General features: G+C 41.9%; 2 protein-coding genes across 4 annotated transcripts in view; one reads left to right on the plus strand and one right to left on the minus strand.

Annotated features, from left to right (window-relative positions):
- Window positions 1-11,740, minus strand: part of APPL2 (adaptor protein, phosphotyrosine interacting with PH domain and leucine zipper 2) — an 86,606-nt gene extending 74,866 nt beyond the window's left edge. Inside the window, exon 1 of the mRNA XM_069099395.1 lies at window positions 11,605-11,740. Coding sequence (XP_068955496.1) covers window positions 11,605-11,658 — 54 coding nt within the window. The 5' untranslated portion in view covers window positions 11,659-11,740. The remainder of the gene's footprint in view (window positions 1-11,604) is intronic.
- Window positions 11,741-12,013: 273 nt separating this feature from the next.
- Window positions 12,014-21,596, plus strand: part of CUNH12orf75 (chromosome unknown C12orf75 homolog) — a 113,374-nt gene continuing 103,791 nt past the window's right edge. The window contains exon 1 of one of the 3 annotated variants that reach the window (XM_069099397.1): window positions 12,014-13,072. In XM_069099397.1, the coding sequence (XP_068955498.1) occupies window positions 13,058-13,072 (15 nt within the window). In that variant the 5' untranslated portion in view covers window positions 12,014-13,057. Of the gene's footprint in view, window positions 13,073-19,296; window positions 19,661-21,596 lie in introns of those variants that run through there. The other 2 variants (XM_069099399.1, XM_069099398.1) reach the window with 2 other exon arrangements.

Here is a 21,596-nt window from a genome sequence, read left to right on the forward strand (position 1 = left end):
TTGACCCTAAAGAAGAGATATGACAATGTACCTTTTCCCCTTCTTTGAAAATGTGTGGGGCTATAGATGCAGAATACTGCATACACTATTGGACTTATTTGGTGCATTGGCTAATTTTCTAAAACGCTTTTTCTCCCTTGTTTCTTTATTATTCATTGTTATAAGAGATGGCTCCCTAGGTGGGAAAGGGAGTGAAATCTATCAAGAAATGAAGGTGTTGTGAAATCAAAATAATATAATAATATTATTAACATGAATAATAATAATATTAAAATGAATATACATTAATTCAGTGGAAGAAAAGGGAAAAAACATCTTGGAATCTAGACATAGCTCAATATTACCCTCTCTCTAACCTGCTAGGAAACGCCTAGGTGTTCCCTCATGAATCAGCCTCTGACCTATTTCATTATATTGGGAAGGGCATACAATTATATGTTTGTACAATGTTAATAGCTATGATTCAGAAAGACAGAAAAATTAAAATGATGGTAACAACAGCTAGCATTTAGATAGCAAGCTGAGGTTTGCAAAATGCTTACTGTACACCAACATGCAGTGTGGCATAATAGAGACAGTGCTGGACTTGGTGTCAAAAAGTACTAGGTTTACATCCTGCTTCTAACATTTAATGGTCATGTGATACTACTTAGTAAGTCACTTAACTTCTCTAAGATTCAGTTTTCCCTTTTGTAATATAGGGATAATAATGCCTGTGTATTACCTCAAAAGGTTGTCATGAGGCTCAACTGGTCTAAAAGCTTTTAAGAGCTTACTCTGTGATAGGTACTGGTGATGCAAAGACAAAAGTGAAGCAACAGTCCCTGCCTTCAAGGAGCTTGCAATCTAGTCAAGAGATTCAAGTAAAATAATGTCCTACATTATTGCAAACTTTAAAGCATAATGTAATTGTCAGTTATTCTCATGATCACTACATTATGCCAACTATCAGTGTTTGTTGAAGTAAACAAAATATGTGCATTTTGTATTTAAGATCTATGGAAAGTGAGGAATTTAACAAATACTAAACTTTTATCATTTTTTAATTGCCAAGGTCCAACTTTAAATAATAATAATACTTCAAAGCTTTTCCACACATTATCTCATTAGATACAATAGCCCTTGAGGTAGGAATCATTTTCATACCCATTTTACAGATGAGGAAATCAAGACTGAGAGGTTATAATACTTACCCAGGGTTACATAGATAATAAGTTTCTGAGGTGAGCTAAACCTCGATCTTATTGGTTCCAAGATCTACCTAATGGGCAATGATATTTATCTTATATCTATACTTAATAAAATCTCCTCTGATTACAGAATATTCTTTTATAAAATAATTTTTTATTGATACCAGTTATTTTTATATCATTTCCCTGTTTCCTGTCCTACTCCCAGAGTGTCATCCTTTATAATAAAGGATAAATAAGAAAGGAAAAAAAGAACAGCAAAATTAACCCACATATCAAAAAGGTATGATGCAGTGTTCCATATTCATAGTCCCCCATCACTGAAAAGTAAGGAACTTGTGTCAAAGGTAAATTTTATATAAAAATTGGCGTCCCAACTGGGATTATTAAATTTCTTTCCTATGAAGTAGTTTTCTTAGAGCCAATGGGGAAACAGGAATATAGCTAGTGGTGAATTAATGGTACAGATAGGGGGTTTTGTATCCTTTAGACACAGAAGTTGAGTAGGAGGCAGTACCTACATTAAGTCTTTCTTGATTTTCCTTGGCTCTTAGTGTTGGTTCCCTCTTGACATTTTTTTTCACTCTGTCTGAAAGCATGATTACAATTTCTGATTTTTTTAGGTTCAGCTGATGCATATTAAATTTTGTTCAAGCCTTATTTTATTCTATGTATTTTTCTTTTTAGGTATGCTTCTTAAAGGCAACAGATTGTGAATTTGTTTTCTTAGCAAATCCATCTCTTTCATTTTGTTGGATTGTTTAATCCATTCACACTTAATTAACATTATTAGAGCTAGACTAACATTTTCCTCTATTTATCTCTATTTTTTCTGAATCAGGGATTTTATTTATTTTTCCTTTTCCTCTGTAAAGACATTTCTTTATTTGTGTACACATTGTTTCTCTTGAGAAGGATGTAAATTCCTTGAGGGTGGAGACAATCTTGCTTTCCTTTTTGTGTCTCTACTGCCTGGCAGATGGGAGATGTTTAACAAATTTGAATTGAATTGAATGAATGAACGAATGAGGGCAGCATAGTACCATTGAAAGAATACTAGATTTGATTTCCAAGAGCCAGAGTTCAGATCCTGCTTTTGATGCTTATTACATATATGATCTTGAACAAATCACCGAGTTTTAGTCTCATTTATAAAAGGAGAGTTTTGGAGTAGTTGACCCTTGAAGTGCTTTCCATATCTCAATTGATGATCCTGTGACCTGACGCTTCCTTGTTCTGTGACCCTCACCAATGTCACCTTCTATCTCTGGGCCTCAGTGTCTCTAGGTGTAAAATGAGGGTACTGGACTAAATGGTATGTCTGAAGTCCCTTCTAGTCCTAACTCTATGATCTTATGAATGTCACAGTGAGAAGTAGAAATAAGGCACTTATTTAGTTCTATCCAGGTTTCAAGGATCCATGATTTCACTGGGGTGGGCAATCCCTTCACCAATGTGGATCTCAACACATCTCACACCTGAGTGTGAACAAGAAGTCTGCCTCTTCATAAGTTGCCATGGCTGCAAAAAAATTCACCAACTGGAAGTCAACCTTCTTTGTTGACACAAATTTCAGTTTATTGCATGCAGTAGTGAGTGCTGCCAGGCAAGAAAGAATCATTCAGATGTGTGTTCATTCAATCTGTCCTTGGCTTCATTATTCAAAAGATTTTATGTTCCTATAGCTAGTTAGTTATCTGCAGCCTGGTTACAGGCTATATAAACCTAACAATGTGTACAAAGAGAAAAAAAAGAGAGTCAAATTATGGTGCACAAAGTTCTTTTGGGTCTTTTTCATTGTGCAGAAGGGCAAATATGTCACAGATATTTCTTGCTGGAACAAGAAAGACAAATCACATTTCTGTGAGGTTTTAAGGTCTGAGAAGTAATTTTCTCATAACACTTGTGTGTTTAGGAAGTTCAAGTTAACTTATTTTCACTTTATAGAAGAAGAAGCTGAATGAAGTAACTTCTGTGTTCAAGGTTACAAGACTAATAAAGCTGTCACTAGAATACTGGTTTTCTATTTCTTTCTCCAGTGGATTAAGGCAAACAGAAATTAAGTGACTTGCCCAGGGTCACACAGCTAGTAAGTGCTTGAGACTGGATTTGAACTCAGGTTTTCCTGACTCCAGGCTCAGCGATCTACCCACTGAGCCACCTAGCTCAGACAGAATGTTTAACATGGGAGGAACAGCAAATAGGTCAGTTCAACTGGATCATTTTTGTTGTTGTTCAGTCATTGCAGTTGTGTCTGACTCTTCATGACCCCATTTAGAGTTTTCTTGGCAAAGATACATTTCCTTTTCCAGCTCATTTTACAGATGAGGAAACTGAGGCAAACAGGGCTAAATGTCAGGGTCACACAGCTAGTAAGTGACTGAGGTCAAGTTTGGCCTCAGGTCTTCCTGACTCTAGGCCCAGCACCCTATTCACACTGCCACCTAGTTGCCCCCTACTGGACCATAGAGTCAGTGAAAGGGAATAATGTGTAATAAGGTTGGAAAGGTACAACTACTATTACTACTAGTTTGAATTTATATGGCACTTTAAGGCTTGCAAAGAACTTTGAAGATTTATCTCATTTGATCCTCACAATAACCTAGAGATATATAAGCTATTATTATTCCCATTTTATAGATTAGGAAACGGAGGTAGAGAGAAGTAACATGCCCAGGGCCACATTACTAATAAGGATTCAGTACTCTCTAGTTGTCTGGGCAGACTGGAGCCTCTGGCTAACCTGAAACCATATTATGAAGCCCAAATAGAGGAGTTTGCATTAGAACCTAGAGGCAATAGGGAGCCAGAGGAGTATTTTGAGCAGGGGAGTGATACAGAATTATGCTTTAAGATTATAAATTCAACTGCTTTGGGGAGCATGATGGATTGGGTAGAGGTAGTGTAGACCAGGGGCAAGAAGGCTATCACAATGATTCAGGGAGAGGTAATGAGGCCAGAAGGTGGTGGCCATGAAAGGAGAGAACAGAAAGGAAATGAGAAATGTCATAACTCATACTGGGAGGAGTTAATACACACAGAGAGGGATTCTGTCCATTCTAAAGCAGGGACACTCACACCCATTATAATCTATCCCTAAATAGGAACAATAAGGCCCCACCCTAGAGAAGACAAAACAAAGTCACAAAACAGCTACAAGCTTTATTAAGGATAACTATAATCAAAGGTCACATTCATAGTTATAGTCACAAGACACTCCCCCAGCTGCCTGCAGTAGCTGGGCAGGTCCTGAGTTTTTGACTTGGAGGACTTAGGGTGCAGTCCTGGCTTTGCCCTCAATGAGCTTTAGGATGCTAGGCTAACCACCTCCCTTTATGGGCCTCAGTTTCCTCATCTGTACATTGAAGGGACTGGACCAGATAAGGGATGCTTAACCTTTTTTTTTTTTAATGTCTTAGACCCCTTAGGCAATCTGAGGAAACCTATGAACCTCCTCTTAAATAACTGAAGGAAATGCTTGAATTTCAGCTAGAGGTTAATGAAAATAAAGATGTTATTTCTTTTTTTGTCTCCAAGTTTAGGAACCCCTTGAAATGTATCCATGGACCTCAAGGATTTCTGTGTAACCCAGTTTAAGTAAGAATCCCTGTACTGGATGAACTTAAGGGTTCTTCCAGCTCTTACATTCCATGTTCTAAGCTCCCTTCCATCTCTGACATCCCCTGCTCTAGGTGCCCTCCCAGCTCTGACATTCCCTGTTCTAAGGGCCCTCCCAGCTCTGACACTCCTTGTTCTAAGCTCCCTCCCATCTCTGACATTCATTCCCTGTTCTAGGTGCCCTCCCAGTTCTGACATTCCCTGTTCTTAGGGTCCTCCTAGCTCTGACATTCCCTGTTCTAAGGCCCCTCCCAACACTGACATTCCCTGTTCTAAGGGCCCTCCCAGCTCTGACATTCCCTGTTGTTTTAAGGCCCACCCTACCAGCTCCCAACCCTAGAATCCCTTACATGTGATCCCATGTGATTATCACAAACTACCCTGCAGGTAGGTAGAGAAGGAGTCATCATTCCCATTTTGCAGATGAGAAAATTAACTCAGAGTCACATGGCTCATCACTGGCAGAGTCAGCATGAAAGCCCAGGGCTCCTGATTCCAAGCTTAGTGTGGAAAAGTCTCATGTTTACATAAGGTCACAGGATCTAGAGAGCAAGAAGGGTCCTCTGAAGGCCCCTCATCTGACCCAAGACCCTCATTTTGTCGAGGATGATACTGCGACTCAGGGAGGTTGTGACTCCCCTGAGGTCCCATAGGTAAGATGTCTCAGAGGCAGGATCTAGTCAGTGCTGATCTAGGGCTCCTCATTCTTCATGAATATCCAGTCCTTTAAGACCCATTGAACTCTATTGAACAATCACAGAACTGAAAGTTAAACAAAAAACCCCGATTATCTCAGATAGCTTTTGGTTTATTGGCTGAAGCTATGTGGAGAATCCCACATAACCTCTGACTCCATCAGCTACCTAGAGCTAGGAAACCATAAATGCTTTGGACCTCAGTCTCCCCACCTACACAATGGGCATAATACAGAACAATGCTTCTTGACCTAGCTTGTCCCCAATACTTGGTATATACTTTATGTTAAGTTGATAAGAATTTATTAAGTGCCTACTATGTGCCCAGCATTGTGCTAAGTGCTGGAGATACCGCTGTTGTTTGGTCATTTCAGTCATGTCTGACTCTTCATGACCCCCTTTTGGGGTTTTGTTGGCAAAGATACTGGAGTGGTTTGCCATTTCCTTCTCCAGATCATTTGACAGATGAGGCAAATGGGGTTAAGCGACTTGTCCAGGGTCACACCGCTAGTAACTAACTGTCTGAGGTCATATTTGAACTCAGGTCTTCCTGACTCCAAGCCCAGGGCTCTATCCATTGTGCTACCCAGCTGCCAATAAATATGATAAATTTAAGCCATCTCGGCCTCACTCAAAACCAATTCAAACACAAGTTAAAACATCACACATGATATCATTGGTCCTCTTTGAAAATGAAGGATGAACAGCAATACATGATAAATTAGAGATAATCAACGGAGGGAAGGCACCAGCATTAAGAGGGAGCTGAATGCCTCTTTCTTTCAGTGTGCAGCTCAGATAGCACCTCCTATATGAGAATTGTATAATTCCATTATTAGAACTCAATCCCTTTTTCAATCACTTTGGATTACTTCGTATATAGGTGCACACACATGCACACACACATTTATACAAAGTATCTATCTATGGACAAGTCATATAACTTCCCAATAGAATATAATAGATCCTCGAGGGCTCAGCTTGTTTCGTTTTGTCATTGTATTCTCAGTGCTTGTCATGGAGAATACATTTAATTTTCATCGTTGTCAAGATGAATTGGTCAGAAGAAATCCAGCAAAAAGATTTTTTGTGTATGTATTAAAAACTTTTTGTATATGTGTATTGTGCATATATTTTGTGTGTACATACATAATTTTGTATATGTATAAAAGGTAATCTTTAACATGCCCATTCCACAGATGAGTTATAAAGATAATAAGCTGTCATCTAGCAAGTGCTTTGATCTCCTTACCTATAAACCCAGAGCTCATAAAAATAATAGATGCCATTCATAGCTAATAAAGATTTTATAAAGCACTTTACATACATTTAGTCACTTGATCCATACTACAGTGTTGTGAAGGAGACACTTTAGCTATTTACATATTCATTTTACAGATAAGGAAATTGAGGCAAGCAAGGTTACATGATTTGCCCAGAGTCAGATAGCTAGTAAGTGTCTGAGGCCAGATTTGAACTCAGGAAGACCTGAGCACTCTATCTATTGCACCACCTAGCTGATAACTGATTATTAATGTCAGTTGATTGATATTTATTTTATAACCTTATTCTTATCATCTTGTTCAATGGAATTCAGATAGAAAGGGTCCAAGGACAAGTTATTTCCTGCTCTTAGTCTTTTATTTTTAATGTCAAAATATCTGCTTTTTGTTGTTGAGTAAGTATTACTGTAGAAGGTCACCCTCTGTGCTTTCACTACCAAAATGTTTAGGGTAGGAGCAGACAGGAGGATGTGGATGATAGTCACCTCCTCTTGTTTCCATGTGATTTTGGTTGGTTTGTTTGTTTTTAAATAAACCATTACGGTTGTTATAACAATTAAACATTATCCCACTCTATGTACTCTCTGGTCCAGGCAAATTGGCCTTCTTTTGGTTCCTCAAATGTGCCCTCCCATCTCCCATCTCCTTTGGGTTCCTATACACTGGCTATCACCCATGGCTGGAACACACTCCTTCCTCTTTGCTGCCTCTCCAAATCCCCCCCTTCCTTCAGCCCTAGTACTTTCTCTTATGGGAGGGCTTCCTAACAGGCCCAGTCACTAGTACCATCTCCCCCAAATTATCTCATATTTCCTTAATATATCTTATATGTTTGCATATTATTTCTCCCTACAGAGAATGAGCAGAATTTAGTTTCTTGCCTGTGTATCCTTAGTATTTAGCACAGTGAAGGAAGGAATAAATGAATGAATGAACAAATAAAGCATTCATTATATGACTGCTATGTGCTAAGTGCTGGAGCTGCAAATAGAAAAGACCTCAGTGTGTGGCACACAGTAGGCATTTAATAAGTGTTTGCTGATTGATTTATATTAAAAGGGTACAGTTAGGCCACTGGGTGTGAATTTGTCCAAAGCAGCTGTATGGTACAACCAATAAAAATCACAGGAATCCTGAGATCTGGTTGAAAGCTAACACAACAGTATGACAAAAGATAGTAACCACAGCAACCAATATTTACATAATATTAAAAGTTTACAAAGCACTTTACAAAGCACATAACAAGCTGGTACCATGGGTACTACTAGCCCCATTTTACACATGGATGAGGAAATCAACCAGCCAGCCAACAAGCATTTATAAGCACCAGAAGTCCAAAGAAAAAGCAAAGACAAGCCCTGCCCTCCAGGAGCTTAAAGTCAGATAGGGAAGACAGCATGTAAAAAATTAGGTGTATATGAGATAGAAGGGGAAAAGTAAAAAAGATCAGAGAGGTAAAGTAACTTATCTGGGGTCACTCAGCTGGTAAATGTCAGAGGGGCATAAGAAATACCTGGTATAGAAGAGGTGTTTAATAAATGCTAATCGACAGACTCATTGAGAGGCAGTATTTGATGCCAATTGATCAAGAAGCACTTGATTATTAAGCACCTGCTATCTGCTAGGCACATGGGCAGCTAGGTGTTACAATGGATAGAGTGCTGGTCTTGAAGTCAGGCAGACTCCTCTTCGTCAGTTCAAATCTGGCCTCAGACACTCACTAGCTGTGTGACCCTGGGCAAGTCACTTAACCCTGTTTGTCTCAGTTTCCTCATCTTTAAAATGAACTGGAGAAAGAAATGGCAAACCACTCCAGGATCTTTGCCAAGAAAATGACTCAAATAGGGTAATGAAGAGTCAAACATGACTGAAATGACTGAACAGCAACAAAAAGGTACAATACGAGGGGATATTGTGTGTGTGTGTGTGTGTGTGTGTGTGTGTTAGACACTGGGGATACAAGTATGAAGAAAGAAACATCCCCCACTTGCACAGAGTTTATATTCTACTGGGAGAGACAATGTATGTACATGAGTACATATTAACATACAGGAGTGAAACAACATAAATACAAGCTTGTTTGGGGAAGGGAATCAGAAAAGGTTTCAAATGAGTTCTGGAGTGAATATGGTCACAAAGCAGAGCAGCCCCTGAAGCGACTGGGTGGACATCAATGGGCCGTAGGTGTAGAGGCAGGTGAGAACAGCCAAGGTGATCTTGGGAAGCAGTATTTGGCCTGGAGCATGTATGAAAGGAAGGGACTGGCTAAAGTCAGCTAAGGGAAGTGGCCAGTCCTGTGCCAGTGTGGAAAAAGTTAAGACACTATGGATTCCTGAGCACCAGGGAGGAGCATCATTAATGGAATGATGTTGGGAAACCTTCAGATGGACTAGAAGTGAATATGACCCTGGGGAGAGATATGGTCAGTTAGGAACCACTAATGCTCTGCTGCTAATTTATTGCCTCTATGAAGCACCTTGAAATCTGGGGATCTCTGAATTTCTTTTACAAACTTCTCATTTGTGCTAATAAAATCCCATTGTGTGGATTAGAGGGGCAGGTGTTACTGCCCTAGTGTTACATATGGGGAAACTGTGGGATAGAGAGACCAGGGGACACATCAGGACTAAGGCTGGAAAAAGAATCCAGATTCAGCCTATCTCTACCAGCCATATCACAAAGCCTCTCCTCCCCACCTTCCCCACTGATTCTGGACAGAAAAGGGTTATAGGTTACTAGATCTCAAGCTAGAAGGTACCTCAGAGGCTTTCTGAGGTAAGCCTCTCCTTTATAGAAGAGGGAAACTGAGGTACAAGGAGAGGATTTAGGATTATGGGATCGGAGAGAGCAGAAAGGAGGCCATCTAGCTTAGTCCTCTCATTTTACAGGCCAGGAAACTGAGCCCCAGGGAAAAGAGGTGACTTAGGAGCAAAGACCTAGAGCTGAAAAAGATCTCAAAAGCCATCTAGTCCAGCTCCCTCCCTAGTTTTAGAGATGAGCAGAAAAAAGGCACAGGAAGGTTAAACAAGTAGCCTGAAAATCTCAGAGGTTGGATTTGAACTCCAGTCCTTTGACTTCAAATCTAGATATGTTTCTAGGGCGCCATTGGAGCTCAGTTTCATTACCCAGAACAAACAGAACACGAGTAATTTATTTTGAGGAAATACCTTGAAACTGATGGGGCACACTCTAGAACCCAGTGAGGCAGGCTAGTGCGATAGGAAGAGAAATGGAGTGTAAGTACCTGGGTTCAAATCCTATCCCTGTTACCTTTGTGACCCTAGGTAAGTCAATCCTGCTCTCTGGGTCTCATTTCCCGCTAGAAATCGAGGAAGTTGGAATAGGTAATCTCTCAGGTCCCATTCAACTTTTATTTATTTATTTATTTTTTGCATATATATATTTTTTTTTTAGGGCAATTGGGCTTAAGTGACTTGCCCAAGGTCACACGGCTAGTTTTTGTGTTAAGTGTCTGAGGCCAAATTTGAACTCAGGTCTTCCTGACTCCAGGGCTAGTGCTCTATTCACTGTGCCACCTAGACGCCCCCCTCCCCCCAATTCAACTTTTAAATCTCTAATCTTCTCTCTAAACTGCTTTTGCAAACATTTCTTCTTGTGATTAGGATGCAAGGGCTCTTGTCTCTCAGCACCAGGGCCATTCACCCAAAGGCAAGGTCAAGGGTGACACCTACTTCTGCTCCCCTTCTCTGCCCAAAGTGAGCCATCCTGTAGTTTCTATTGGGCAGAGAAAGCTAACTCTGAGAGGCCAGTTTGGAGGGGGATTGGATGAGTGTGGTGTCAAAGAGGATTTGGAATTAGAGGGCCTGGGTCCGAATTCTTCCTGTGTGCCTTATTATCTGTGTGACTTTAGACAAGTCACTTCACCCCTATGGGCCTTAGTTTCCCCATCTGTAAAATGAATAGGTTGAACTAGATCATCTCCAAGGTTCCTTTTCAGTTCAAGAACCTCAGGCTAGATGACTCTGGACCCTGACAGATCCTGTCTTCCCAGGCAGGTTTGTCTCCCCAGCTCCTAAAGAAAGATGAGAAAAGCCAGGGAGAAAGGGGTAGGGGATAGTGAAATGGAAGGAAGGAACTGGTAGCAAGAGGGAGAAAGATTTAGAAGTAAGAAGAGTAGAAGGAGGAGGTAATGAGAGGGAGGGGAGGAGGAACAAGAAGGAGGGAGGGGCAGTGAGGAAGGTGGGGGCAATAAAGAGGAGGGAGGGGGCAATGAGAAAGAGAGGAGGGATGGTCAGTAAGAACAGAAGGGCCAATGGGAGGGAGGGGGCTATGAGAAGGAAGGAAGAGGCCAATTAGGAGGAGATGGGGGCAGTGAACAGGAAGGAGGGGACAAGAAGAGGGAGAGAGGGATGGTCAGTAAGAAGGTCGTCGGGGACAGTGAGAAGGGAGAGGGCAATAAGGAGGGAAGGGGCTGTGAGGAGAGAGGAAAGGGGCAAGAAGAGGGAGAGAGGGATGGTCAGTAAGAAGGTTAGTGGATCAATAAGATGTAGGGAGGGAGGAGTAGTACCAGGGGGCCATGAGAGGGAAGGAGAGAGTGAGGGGCAGTAAGAAGGAGGGAAGGGGCAGTGAGAGGGACGGAAGGGGCACGAGAAAGAGGGAGGAGGGGGCAGTGAGAGGACCAGACGGGGGCAGTAGGTAGGAGGGAGGGAGAGGGAGGGAGAGGGAAGGAGAGGGCAGCGAGGAGGGAGGGAGGGAGGGGGGAATGAGCGGGAGGGAGAGGCAGTAAGTAGGGCAGAGGGGGCAGTGAGAAGAGAGGGAGGGAAGGAGGAGAGCGGGAGAGGCCCCTCGGGTTGGTACCTGGGGGCTGTCCTGCAAAGCCTCCTCTAGCAGCAGCTTGTCCACGGCGGGCATGGTGCTTGCTCGGGCTGCTGCTCTGGTGCTGTCTCCCGGGGGGCCGCGGCAGCCGCCGCCGCAGCTGCTCGCAGTGACACGTAGGGCTCCCAGCTGTGGCTGCCGGACCCGGAGCCAGCGTCCGGCGGCGGCGGCGGGGGCTGGGATGCTCTCCCCAGAGCACCAGCAGCGGGGGCTGTCTCGGAGCCGCTCTGGGCTCAGACACTCAGTGCCCGCGGCTGGACAGTGGAGCCCACCCCTCGGTGCCCGGTCGGCCTGCCTGCCAGCCTGCTCGCAGCCACCCCTCCCTCCCTCTCCAAGCTCCTCCCCCGCAGCCCGGGCTGCTGCCAGGAGAAGAATCAACAGGAAGTGTGGCGGTCCTCGGGTCCTGATGGGAAGTGTGGCCGGCCAGGCTTCCTCCTACTCAGGAGACCTCAGGGGGAGCCCTGCCTGCCTCTCCCCTCCGCACTAATCCGGAGGAGAGGAGCCAGAGGGGAGGGAACGCTCAGACATGGCTTGCTGTAAACTTTAGGATGGCAGAGCTGGGACAGACCTTGGCACATTGTATACTCAGTAGAAACTTAGAGAAGATAGAATGTTAACAGTAGGAGGGGCCTTAGAGCTTAGAATGTTAGTGTAGTAACCTAGGAAATAGAATATTAACAGTGGGACAGGCTCTAGAACGTAGAAAAAACTAGGTAACAATTTAGGAAAGAGAATGTAATTGTAGGAAAGGTCATCAGAGTAGGATTTTTAAACCTTTATGTTTCGTGGTTCCCCTTGGGCAGTCTGGTGAAACCTATGTTCCCTATCTCAGAATAATATTATATATATATATATATATATATATATATATATTAAAATACATAGGATCCCCAAATAAACCAATAATGTTGGATTACAGTTTTAAATTGAGTTATTCATTTTTTTAAAAAAAGTTCATGAACCTCAGGTTAATAATTGCTGCAAATGCTATTTAGAAGACTAAAGTGTCCATAGCTTTTGACCACAGATTCCACTACTAGACATATTTGTAATTGACAAAAAAAGGAAAGCCTCCACATACACTACATATTTATAGGAGAAGTTTTTGTTCTGGCAAAGAAATAGAAACAAAGTCGATGCCTACCATCTGGGGGATGATTAAACAAATTGTGGTCCATGAATGGAATGTTACTATGCTGTAAGAAATGATGACTATAATGACTATAGAGAAGCACTGGAAGATTTATTTCAACTAATGCAGAATGAAGCAGGATCAAGAAAACAATATGTACAATGACAAATACAATGGAAAGCCAATGATATAAATGAAAAGAACAATTGAAAAAAAAATGTAGAAAAATTACAAAGAACAAGGTTGGCTTCCAAAGAGAAAATATGAGAAGACATCCTCCTACCCTTCTACTGCTTGGTAGAGATGAAGCATCCACAGGTATGGAATATTGTATGTACTCTAAGATTTTTTTGATGTGTCAATTGCTTTTGATTACTTTTCTCTTCTCCCTATTTTTCCTTTTAATTAAAACAATCTTATTTATTAAGGATGACTCTCTGCGAGGCAGAAGAAGTTGGAGAAGGGATACAAGAAGAAATTTAGGTGACATAAAACCAAAAAAATCAGTAAAATTTATTATTAAAAATGCCATATAGTAACTTGGAAAATAAATAAAATGTTAATGTTAGTAAGTCCTTTAGAATGCAAAATATTAGAAAATAGAATATTTAATCTTAGATCACAGAATAAGGAATATTTCAAATGAAAGGAATCTTAGAACAAAACGATGTTAGCTAATATAATGTTAGAAGTAAAAATGTCCTAAGGGCATAAAATCTTACCATGTATAATAACTGACATTTTTATAATACTCTCTTTATTTATTACATCATTTGATCTTCCCAACAACCCTGGGAAGTAAGTGCTATTATTATCTCCATTTTACATATGAGGAAACAGAGGCAGAGTGGTTAAATGAACTGTCTATTATTAGCCTATATTAAATGAATTGTGGGCCACACGATTAATAAATGTATGAGGTAGGATTCAAACTCAGATCTTCCTTCCTGTATCCAAGAACAGTCCATAATACCACCTAGATTCCATAGAATGTCCAGTTGGGAAGAACCTAAGATCCTGGAACACAGAAGGTGGTTACTAGAAGGAACCTTAGAACATAGAACATTAGAACTGAAAGGAAAATGAGATCATAGAATGTTATACAACACAGTGTTAAAATTGAAAGACACCTTAGAGATTATCTAAGACTCATAATATATTAGAACTGGACAAAGTATTGAATTTCTCTCGGTCTCAGTTTCCTCATCTATCAAATGTAGGGGTTGGACTCAATGACCTCTAAGGTCCCTTCCAGCTCTAAATCCATGACCCTAAGCTTGTCTGATCCTACCTGGGAAGGCAGAAAGAAGAGGAGTGACTAAAAGTCAGAGAATAGGAGTCAGAAAATAAGGTCAAGAGGACTGAGGCCCAGAGGGATCTGGGTAGGATAGGAGGTTATGGTCAGATTGAAGAATTTCTGAGTAACTGATCCAGGAGGTGGGACACTTGTGGCAGGATGGATCATGGAGGATGATAAATGTATAATGGGACAATAGAATGTCATACCCTTCCCAGTAACTGTGGAAATGCTGGTTTGATTGTCATTTCCTGAGATCAAGGGTAATATATTGATGTGTGGCTGGATTCAGCCATATTGTCCTAATTGCTATACCTTGAACATCACACACACACACACACACACACACACACACACACAGAGAGAGAGAGAGAGAGAGAGAGAGAGAGAGAGAGAGAGAGAATATCCCTGTCTTCCTTCAAGACTCACCTGGAATCCCACCTTCTACAGGAAGCCTTTCCCATTGCCCTATCTGCTAGGACCATCCCCTCTGAAGTTATCTTCCTTCTATACTGCACATAGTCTAGATGTATCTATTTATGTAAATTATGTTTTCCTCATTCGAACTTAAGCTCTTTGAGGCACGGTACTGGTTTTGCTTTTGTCTTTGAATCTCTGACATTTAACACAGTGTCTTGCACACAGTAATGACTTAATAAATTCTTTTTAATTTGTTAATTGTTTGAAAGTCCAGGTTATGATAGTTGAGTAGATGTGGGAGCTGGGAAGCCAAGTTGTCTGAAGGAACATCAACTAACTAAATTCATGTAGATTGAAATTGAAATTCCCAAGTTCAAGGGCAGGGTTGGGGTAGAAGAGTAGATGGGAGTCAGGGAATGAACTTCTGGAGAGGGAATGACTTGGGAGCCAGCAGAGGGCAGCCACCAGGATCTGGTTAGGGGGGATATTTCTGGATAGAGTAAACATCAGAGAAGAGATGGCTGAGTGCCAGGGGCAGAGAGAGAGAGAGAGAGAGAGAGAGAGAGAGAGAGAGAGAGAGAGAGAGAGAGAGAGAGAGAGAGGTAGCTTATGCTTCCCCTTGGTTCAGGATGTTGATTTTTTTGGGGAGGGGGAAAGATAGGAGGACACATAGGAGAAGGTATGTTCGGTATTAGAGAGTCTGGTCAGGAATGCCATGTCTCTTGGGGAGATCAGGTTTGCATGATTGTAAGAAAATATAAGGAATATGAGAAGAAGAGCAATTTGAAATATGAAGGGCAGTTTGTTAATAATAGAATGAGGTTCCAGAAGGCACAAAAGGAGGCTAGAATATAGTAAGAATAGACTGACTAACTGGGTGGTACAGTGGATACAGTGCCAGGCTGGGAGTCAGGAAGACTCATCTCCCTGAGTTCAAATCTGGCCTCAGGTACTTATTAACTGTGTGACCCTGGGCAAATCACTTCACCCTGTTTGCCTCAATTTCCTCATCTGCAAAATGAGTTAGAAAAGGAAATGGCAAACCATTCCACTGTCTTTGCCAAGAAAACCCAAAATGAGGTTGGACATGACTGGAAATTACTGAACAACAACAAAAATCAGTACACAGATTGAGATGAGGAGACTGTTGGTCCAGGGCAGGCAACTTCTGTCTAGGCAGCCTATGGCTCAAAAGGAGTAAAACCACCACAATAATGAACAACATTTAAGGATCACTTTAAGGTTTGCAAAGCACTTTTCAAATATCTCATTTGATCTTCACAAAACCCTATGAAATACATGCTATTATCACCCCATTTTATAGGTGAGGAAACAGAGGCAGACAGAATCACACAGCTTGTGTCTGAGGTAGGATTTGAATTCAGGTCCTTCTGACTCCAGGACCTGCAGACTAGCTGCCCCTAGATGGCTATGGTTGATTTGCTCACTCTCCAATCAACAGCCAGAGCTGCTCTGCCCAAGCACCAGCTGAGTAGACAGACTTCTGGACTCAAAATCTATTATGCCATGATGGAGTTAGTTTGGGATGTGTTGAATCTGAAATGATAAAAGTCCATCCTGATGAATTATCTGAGCTATTCAGAAGCTTCTCACGAGGAGACTTTTGAATGGAAGCAACTTGCATGTTGTGATCCTTATGGAGTGGATAGAGAAGCACCCTTGGATCTTAGAAGGCCTGGGTTCAAGTCTAACCTCTGATGCATTCTGGCTGTGTGAATGGACAAATCACTTCACTCTCTGTGCTTTCAGGAAATTCTCTGACTAGTAGCGAGAGAGAAGCTTCTGACCTTTACTGGTAGAGAGTGGGTTCTTCATCTTCATCTTCAACTGGAAATAATATTCATCTGGGAGTTCCCATATCAATGAACTTATTTATTTATATATGACTATGTCCTGTCTCTATTTAGAAGACACCATTTTGATAACCAAAGCTATTTGGGTACCTTTCTCTTCTCTACATAAAATCCTCTTGTTTCCTCTTCCACTATTCTACATTTATTAATTCTCAGGGGAGGGAGATTACTCTTTTTGTAGCCAAATTCAGGTCTTTAGACCTAGAACTTTTCTTTAGTGCTCATCACCTGAGCAATCTATCTGTCCTTTCCTGGAGGAATCCTTCCATTTGACCTTGAAGAAAGACTTTTTCTGTTGCACTATTTATCATGACTCCCAGAAACATCAGACCCACGCTAAAAAAGGGAAGAATGAGGACTTACTCTACTTAGATAGCAAAATAGTCATTTCAACATTTCCTTCCTTTGTGGTCAGTAAGGTCTTACCACCACAGGCAAAGGGCCACATTGTTACACTGATATGTGTACAGTAAAATCCTGGCACAGGAAGGCAACCTACAAATTATGAACTCCCAATAACCTGTGTTCCTGAATGTCCTGTTTCACACTGCCACTCTTTCCTCCTCCTGCCCTTATCTCTCTCCTAATCATCCTGAACAGCAGCCAAGCTGCCCTAGATCAATGATGCCACCTGGTGGCCAGAACTAAGTGTTACATAGAGGAAAGAGAATTCGACTGAGCCTCAAGAAACCTAGATTTGAGTTCTTGGTTCTGCCCTAGAGAAATTACTTTACTTTTCTGGACCTCAGTTTCCTCACTGGTCTCGAACTAGATGGTCCGTAAGGTTCCTTCTAGCTCTGAAATTCTGAGTCCATGGACATTTCTTCCCTCCCACTTCCTTTTATCTCTGGCCTTCTAACCACTCCCATCTATTGATTTTATTTTAAATAATCTTTATCACAATTCTTCCAGGCTCTTCTCTACCTATCAAGGGCATACTCATCCCTAAAGGGGCCATCTCAAGTACCACTTCTTAGATTCTAGGAAATAGGATTTAGAACCAGAAGGATTCTTGGGTATCATTGAGTCTAACCCTTCATTTTACAGATGAGGAAATTGAGGGTGAGAGACGGGAAATGATTTATTCAAAGCTAAATAGGGAGTTGCAAAGCCAGTATCTGAACTTTGATTCTCTGACTCCAAATCTTGTGCTTATTCCATTATAATCCAGTGGATTCCTCTTCCTTTAGGGATTGTCCTCTGCAGAGCTGTAAGGAAAAGCTGTTATACCAGGGGCCAGTTCATCTAGGTGGGGTGAGGTACCATGTCACAGAAGACAGTTTAGCCACAGATGAGGTGCCACCGAGAGATGGGGTGCCTTAGAGGATCTAGACTAATCCCTTATGGAGGTTGGGGAGAAAGATTGTGGGAAAGTAAGGGACATAATTAATACATTTCTCTCCATTCCACTCCCTTGTTCAATTGCCAAGTTGATTTTTTCTGAAGCATAGATCAGATTATGTCATTACCCCCTCCCCCAGTGAGCCCCAGTAGCCTCCTCCCTATTGTCTCCACAATCAAATATAAAACACTCTTTTTTGGTGCTGAATGCTCTTCCCAACCTGGCCTCCTCTTACCTATTTTGTCTTCTTATACTCTACTTTCTGACATATCCTCAGTCATCTGACTAGGGGCAGGTAGGTGGTGCAGTGAATAGAGTACCACCCTGGAGTCAGGAGGACCTAAGTTCAAATCCAACCTCAGACACTTGACTCTTACTAGCTGTGTGACCTTGGACAAGTCACTTAACCCCAATTGCCTTGTCTTCCCCCCTCTTAAAGAAAAAAAAAGAATCATCTGGCTACCCTGACCCTTTTGTAGTTCCTTGAATGTGACATTCCATCTCTGCAATATTGCCTTGCCTGCCCCCATGCCTGAATTGCTTCTCACTTTTACCTCCTGGCTTTTCTGGCTTCCTTCAAGACTTGGCTCAGATCCTACCTTCAGCAGGAAACCTTCCCCATCCTCCTACCTGCCCAGAATCTACTGTTGCCTTCCCCTTAGAGGTGGCTGCTGGTACAATGGGTAGAGCAGCCTAAAGTCTGAAGTCAGAAAGGGGTCTGAAGTCAGGAAGACCTGTGTCCCAGTCCCATTTCGGGCACTTACTAGCTGTGTGATCTATGGTAAGTCATTGAACAGCTGTCCACCTCAATTTTTTCAACTGTCAATTGGGGATAATAATAGCACTCACAGGGTTGTTGTGAGGATCAAATGAAATGTTTGTAAAAAGCACTTAGCACCGTGTCTGGTACATAGTAGGTGCTATACAAAATATTTCTTTCCTCTCCCTGCCCCCTTAGATTATCTTCCACATGCTCTGTATGTATATATATATATATATATACACACACATATATATATATGTACACACACACACTCAGTTATTTACATGTTGCCTCCCACATGAGAATATTAGCTTCTTGATGGCAGAGACTATTTTTGTCTTTTTTTGTATCCTCAGTGCTTGGCATAGTGCCTGACACTGACCAGTTTGGAGTTCTGAAGGGTAGGAGCTTGGGAGTGGCTCCACTACAATATAGGATGGTGGAGAGACTCGTGGGGACCATTGCTGTATTTCCTTTTTTTATGCCCATTTGTGGAATAAGGGGGTGGGGTGAGTGGGAAATGGCTCTGATGATGGCTGGCAGCTGCAAGGATCTTCCTCTTGATGCCCCTATATTGAAACCAAAGAAACATAATTCCAAAATCACAGTCTTAGGGTTGGAAGCCTCCTCAATTATCCTCCAGTTCAGTCTATATCTAACCATGAATCTGCTCATACTCCTTCCCTCCCCCCGCCCCCCAGTAGTCATTCTTCCTCTGCCTGAAGATATCTAGAGGAGGAAATCTACACCACATCCTGCAGGAGCCCAGCCCACTAACTGTTAGATTGGATTATTGGATTGTCATATTAGATTGGATTAGTGCTCATATTATTTCAAGCTGAAATCTGCTGCTTGGAAACTTCCCCTTAAAGTTCCCAGTTTTGCCTTTGGACAAACCAGAATAAGTCTGATACTTCCTGCACATGATTGTCACCCAAATATGTGAACACAGCCTTCACATCCCCACAGAAGTCTTCTCTTCTCAAGGCTCGACATTCTCGGCTGCTTCAACAGATCCTTACATGGTCTCATCTTTGATCATTTATCACCATCTTGGCTTTGTCCCTTTGGACACACACCATTTTGGCAATGTCTTACACCTTGGTCTGAAGGTATCAGTCCAGATGTGGAATGACCAGAGCAGTGCAGAAGACAGAGGAACTTCTACATTCTGGCCACCTATCTCTGTCTACTGAAATTATTCTCTATGGTAAGAAGGGAGGAAACAAACATTTATTAGGTACCTACTATATGCTTGACACTGTGCTGAGTTCTATACAAATATCATCTCATTTCTTATTCACAACAACCCTGGGAGGTAAGTGCTATTTTTAATCCCTGTTTTACAGATGGGGAACCTGAGGCAGAGAGAAGTTAAGTGACTTGCCCAGAGCCACACAACTAATATGTTTCTGAGGCTGCATTTGAGCTTAGGTCTTCATGACTCCAGGCTCAGTGCCTCTATGGTACCTGGTACATAGTAAGCACTCAATAACTGCTAATTGAATAAACTTGAATCCATAAGATTGTTGAAGTCTTAGAAGTCATTGAGTCCAAGTCCCTTACTTTACAAATGAGGAAACCAAGGCATATAAAAACCAAGTGACTTGTACTAGATTATACAGGTAGTAATAAGAAGAGCCAGGATTCCATTCTAGGTCCTCTGTCTAAATTCATTACTCCTTCCTTGCATCAACTGATTTTTTTTATTGCAGAAGCCAGCACCCCTAGGAAACCTCCCCTGGCATCCCAGGAGAGGTGTGTCTACCACCAAAGGCCACAGACTATTTGAGAGAGTATTTGTACCCCATGGAATTCAGTTGGAGCTGACAATTTCTAAGGTCCCTCTGTTCTCCACTGTGGTTTGGTTCTGTGACTTTCATGGGACCTGGGAAATCATTTTACAAGCAATAGGGAAATAGGGGCACAAACTTCTCAGTTACCAACTTTTAGCCTATTGACCCAAACTATGACTCTCCTTAGTCATCTGAGATGGGTCAGGAAGGATTCCAGGCATCCGTGGGTGGAACAGAGGATGCTGTTCCCTCCAGAGATGGCCACAACTATGAATGGGGACAGAAGTGGAAGAAAATATCCCAAGAACCCAGAGGTTTGTGATCTTGCCCAGTTTATTACAAGGCCCTTGAGACTCTTAATGGGAATTAAGGCTGAGCTTTGTTTGCACTGCAGGAAGAGAGATTCAAAGAGTCCTATGTTAGCAGTGGACAGTCACTGTAAAAGTAGAGGGGGCATCTTCTAGACTGGGCCTATTCAGAGTATGGGAAATGGTCAGTCTTCAGCTTAGCTCCCTAGCTTTGCCAAGAGACTCGGACATTAGCTGCTTCATCATTCCTGAACTCTAAAGTCTGAGTTTATCAGATATAATGATAATGGTGATAATAATTAATAACAATAATTAGCATTTATTGAGCACTTTAAGATTTCCAAAGTGCTGTACTCATTTGATTCTTATTTGATTCTCACAGCAACCCTATGTGGTGAATTCTATCACTATCCCCATTTTATAGATGAGGAAACTGAGGCAGAAAGAAGGTAAATGACTTGCACAGGGTCACACAACTAGGAAGATTTCAAACTTGTGTCTTCCAGACTGAACCCAGAACTCTACCCACTCTGTCCCCCAGCTGTCTAGGGGAATGAAATTCCACTCTTTCTGTTAGACTTGAGAGCTTTCTGTCTACCCTCCCAATAGTGCCACATGTAACTTGTCCTCAAGTGTTCAACCTTCCAGCCAGATAATTCTTCTCTTGTTTCACATTCAGAGCATTCCTTGTCCAGAATGGCTCAGTAGGTAGAGCCCTGGGCCTAGAGTCAAGAAGACTCAAGTTCAGATCTAGCCGCAGACACTAGCTGTCCTTCCTTGGGTAAACTACTTAACTTCTGTCTGCTTCAGTTTGTTCAACTGTGAAATTGGGGGGGGGGTAGGGAAGAAATCTTCAGGGTTGTTTTGAGGATCAATGAGATCATGTTTGTAAAGTGCTTGGCAAAATGCCTGTCACATTTAACAAATGCATATTCTCTCCCTCCCTCCTCTCTCTCACTTCCTTCCTTCCTTCCTTCCTTCCTTCCTTCCTTCCTTCCTTCCTTCCTTCCTTCCTTCCTTCCTTCCTTCCTTCCTTCCTTCC

Source organism: Petaurus breviceps, unplaced genomic scaffold (genome assembly GCF_028583685.1).
Source record: "Petaurus breviceps papuanus isolate PSGF00001 unplaced genomic scaffold, PetGlider_PUasm1.0 379, whole genome shotgun sequence".
In the NCBI taxonomy this organism is placed as follows: Eukaryota; Metazoa; Chordata; class Mammalia; order Diprotodontia; family Petauridae; genus Petaurus; species Petaurus breviceps.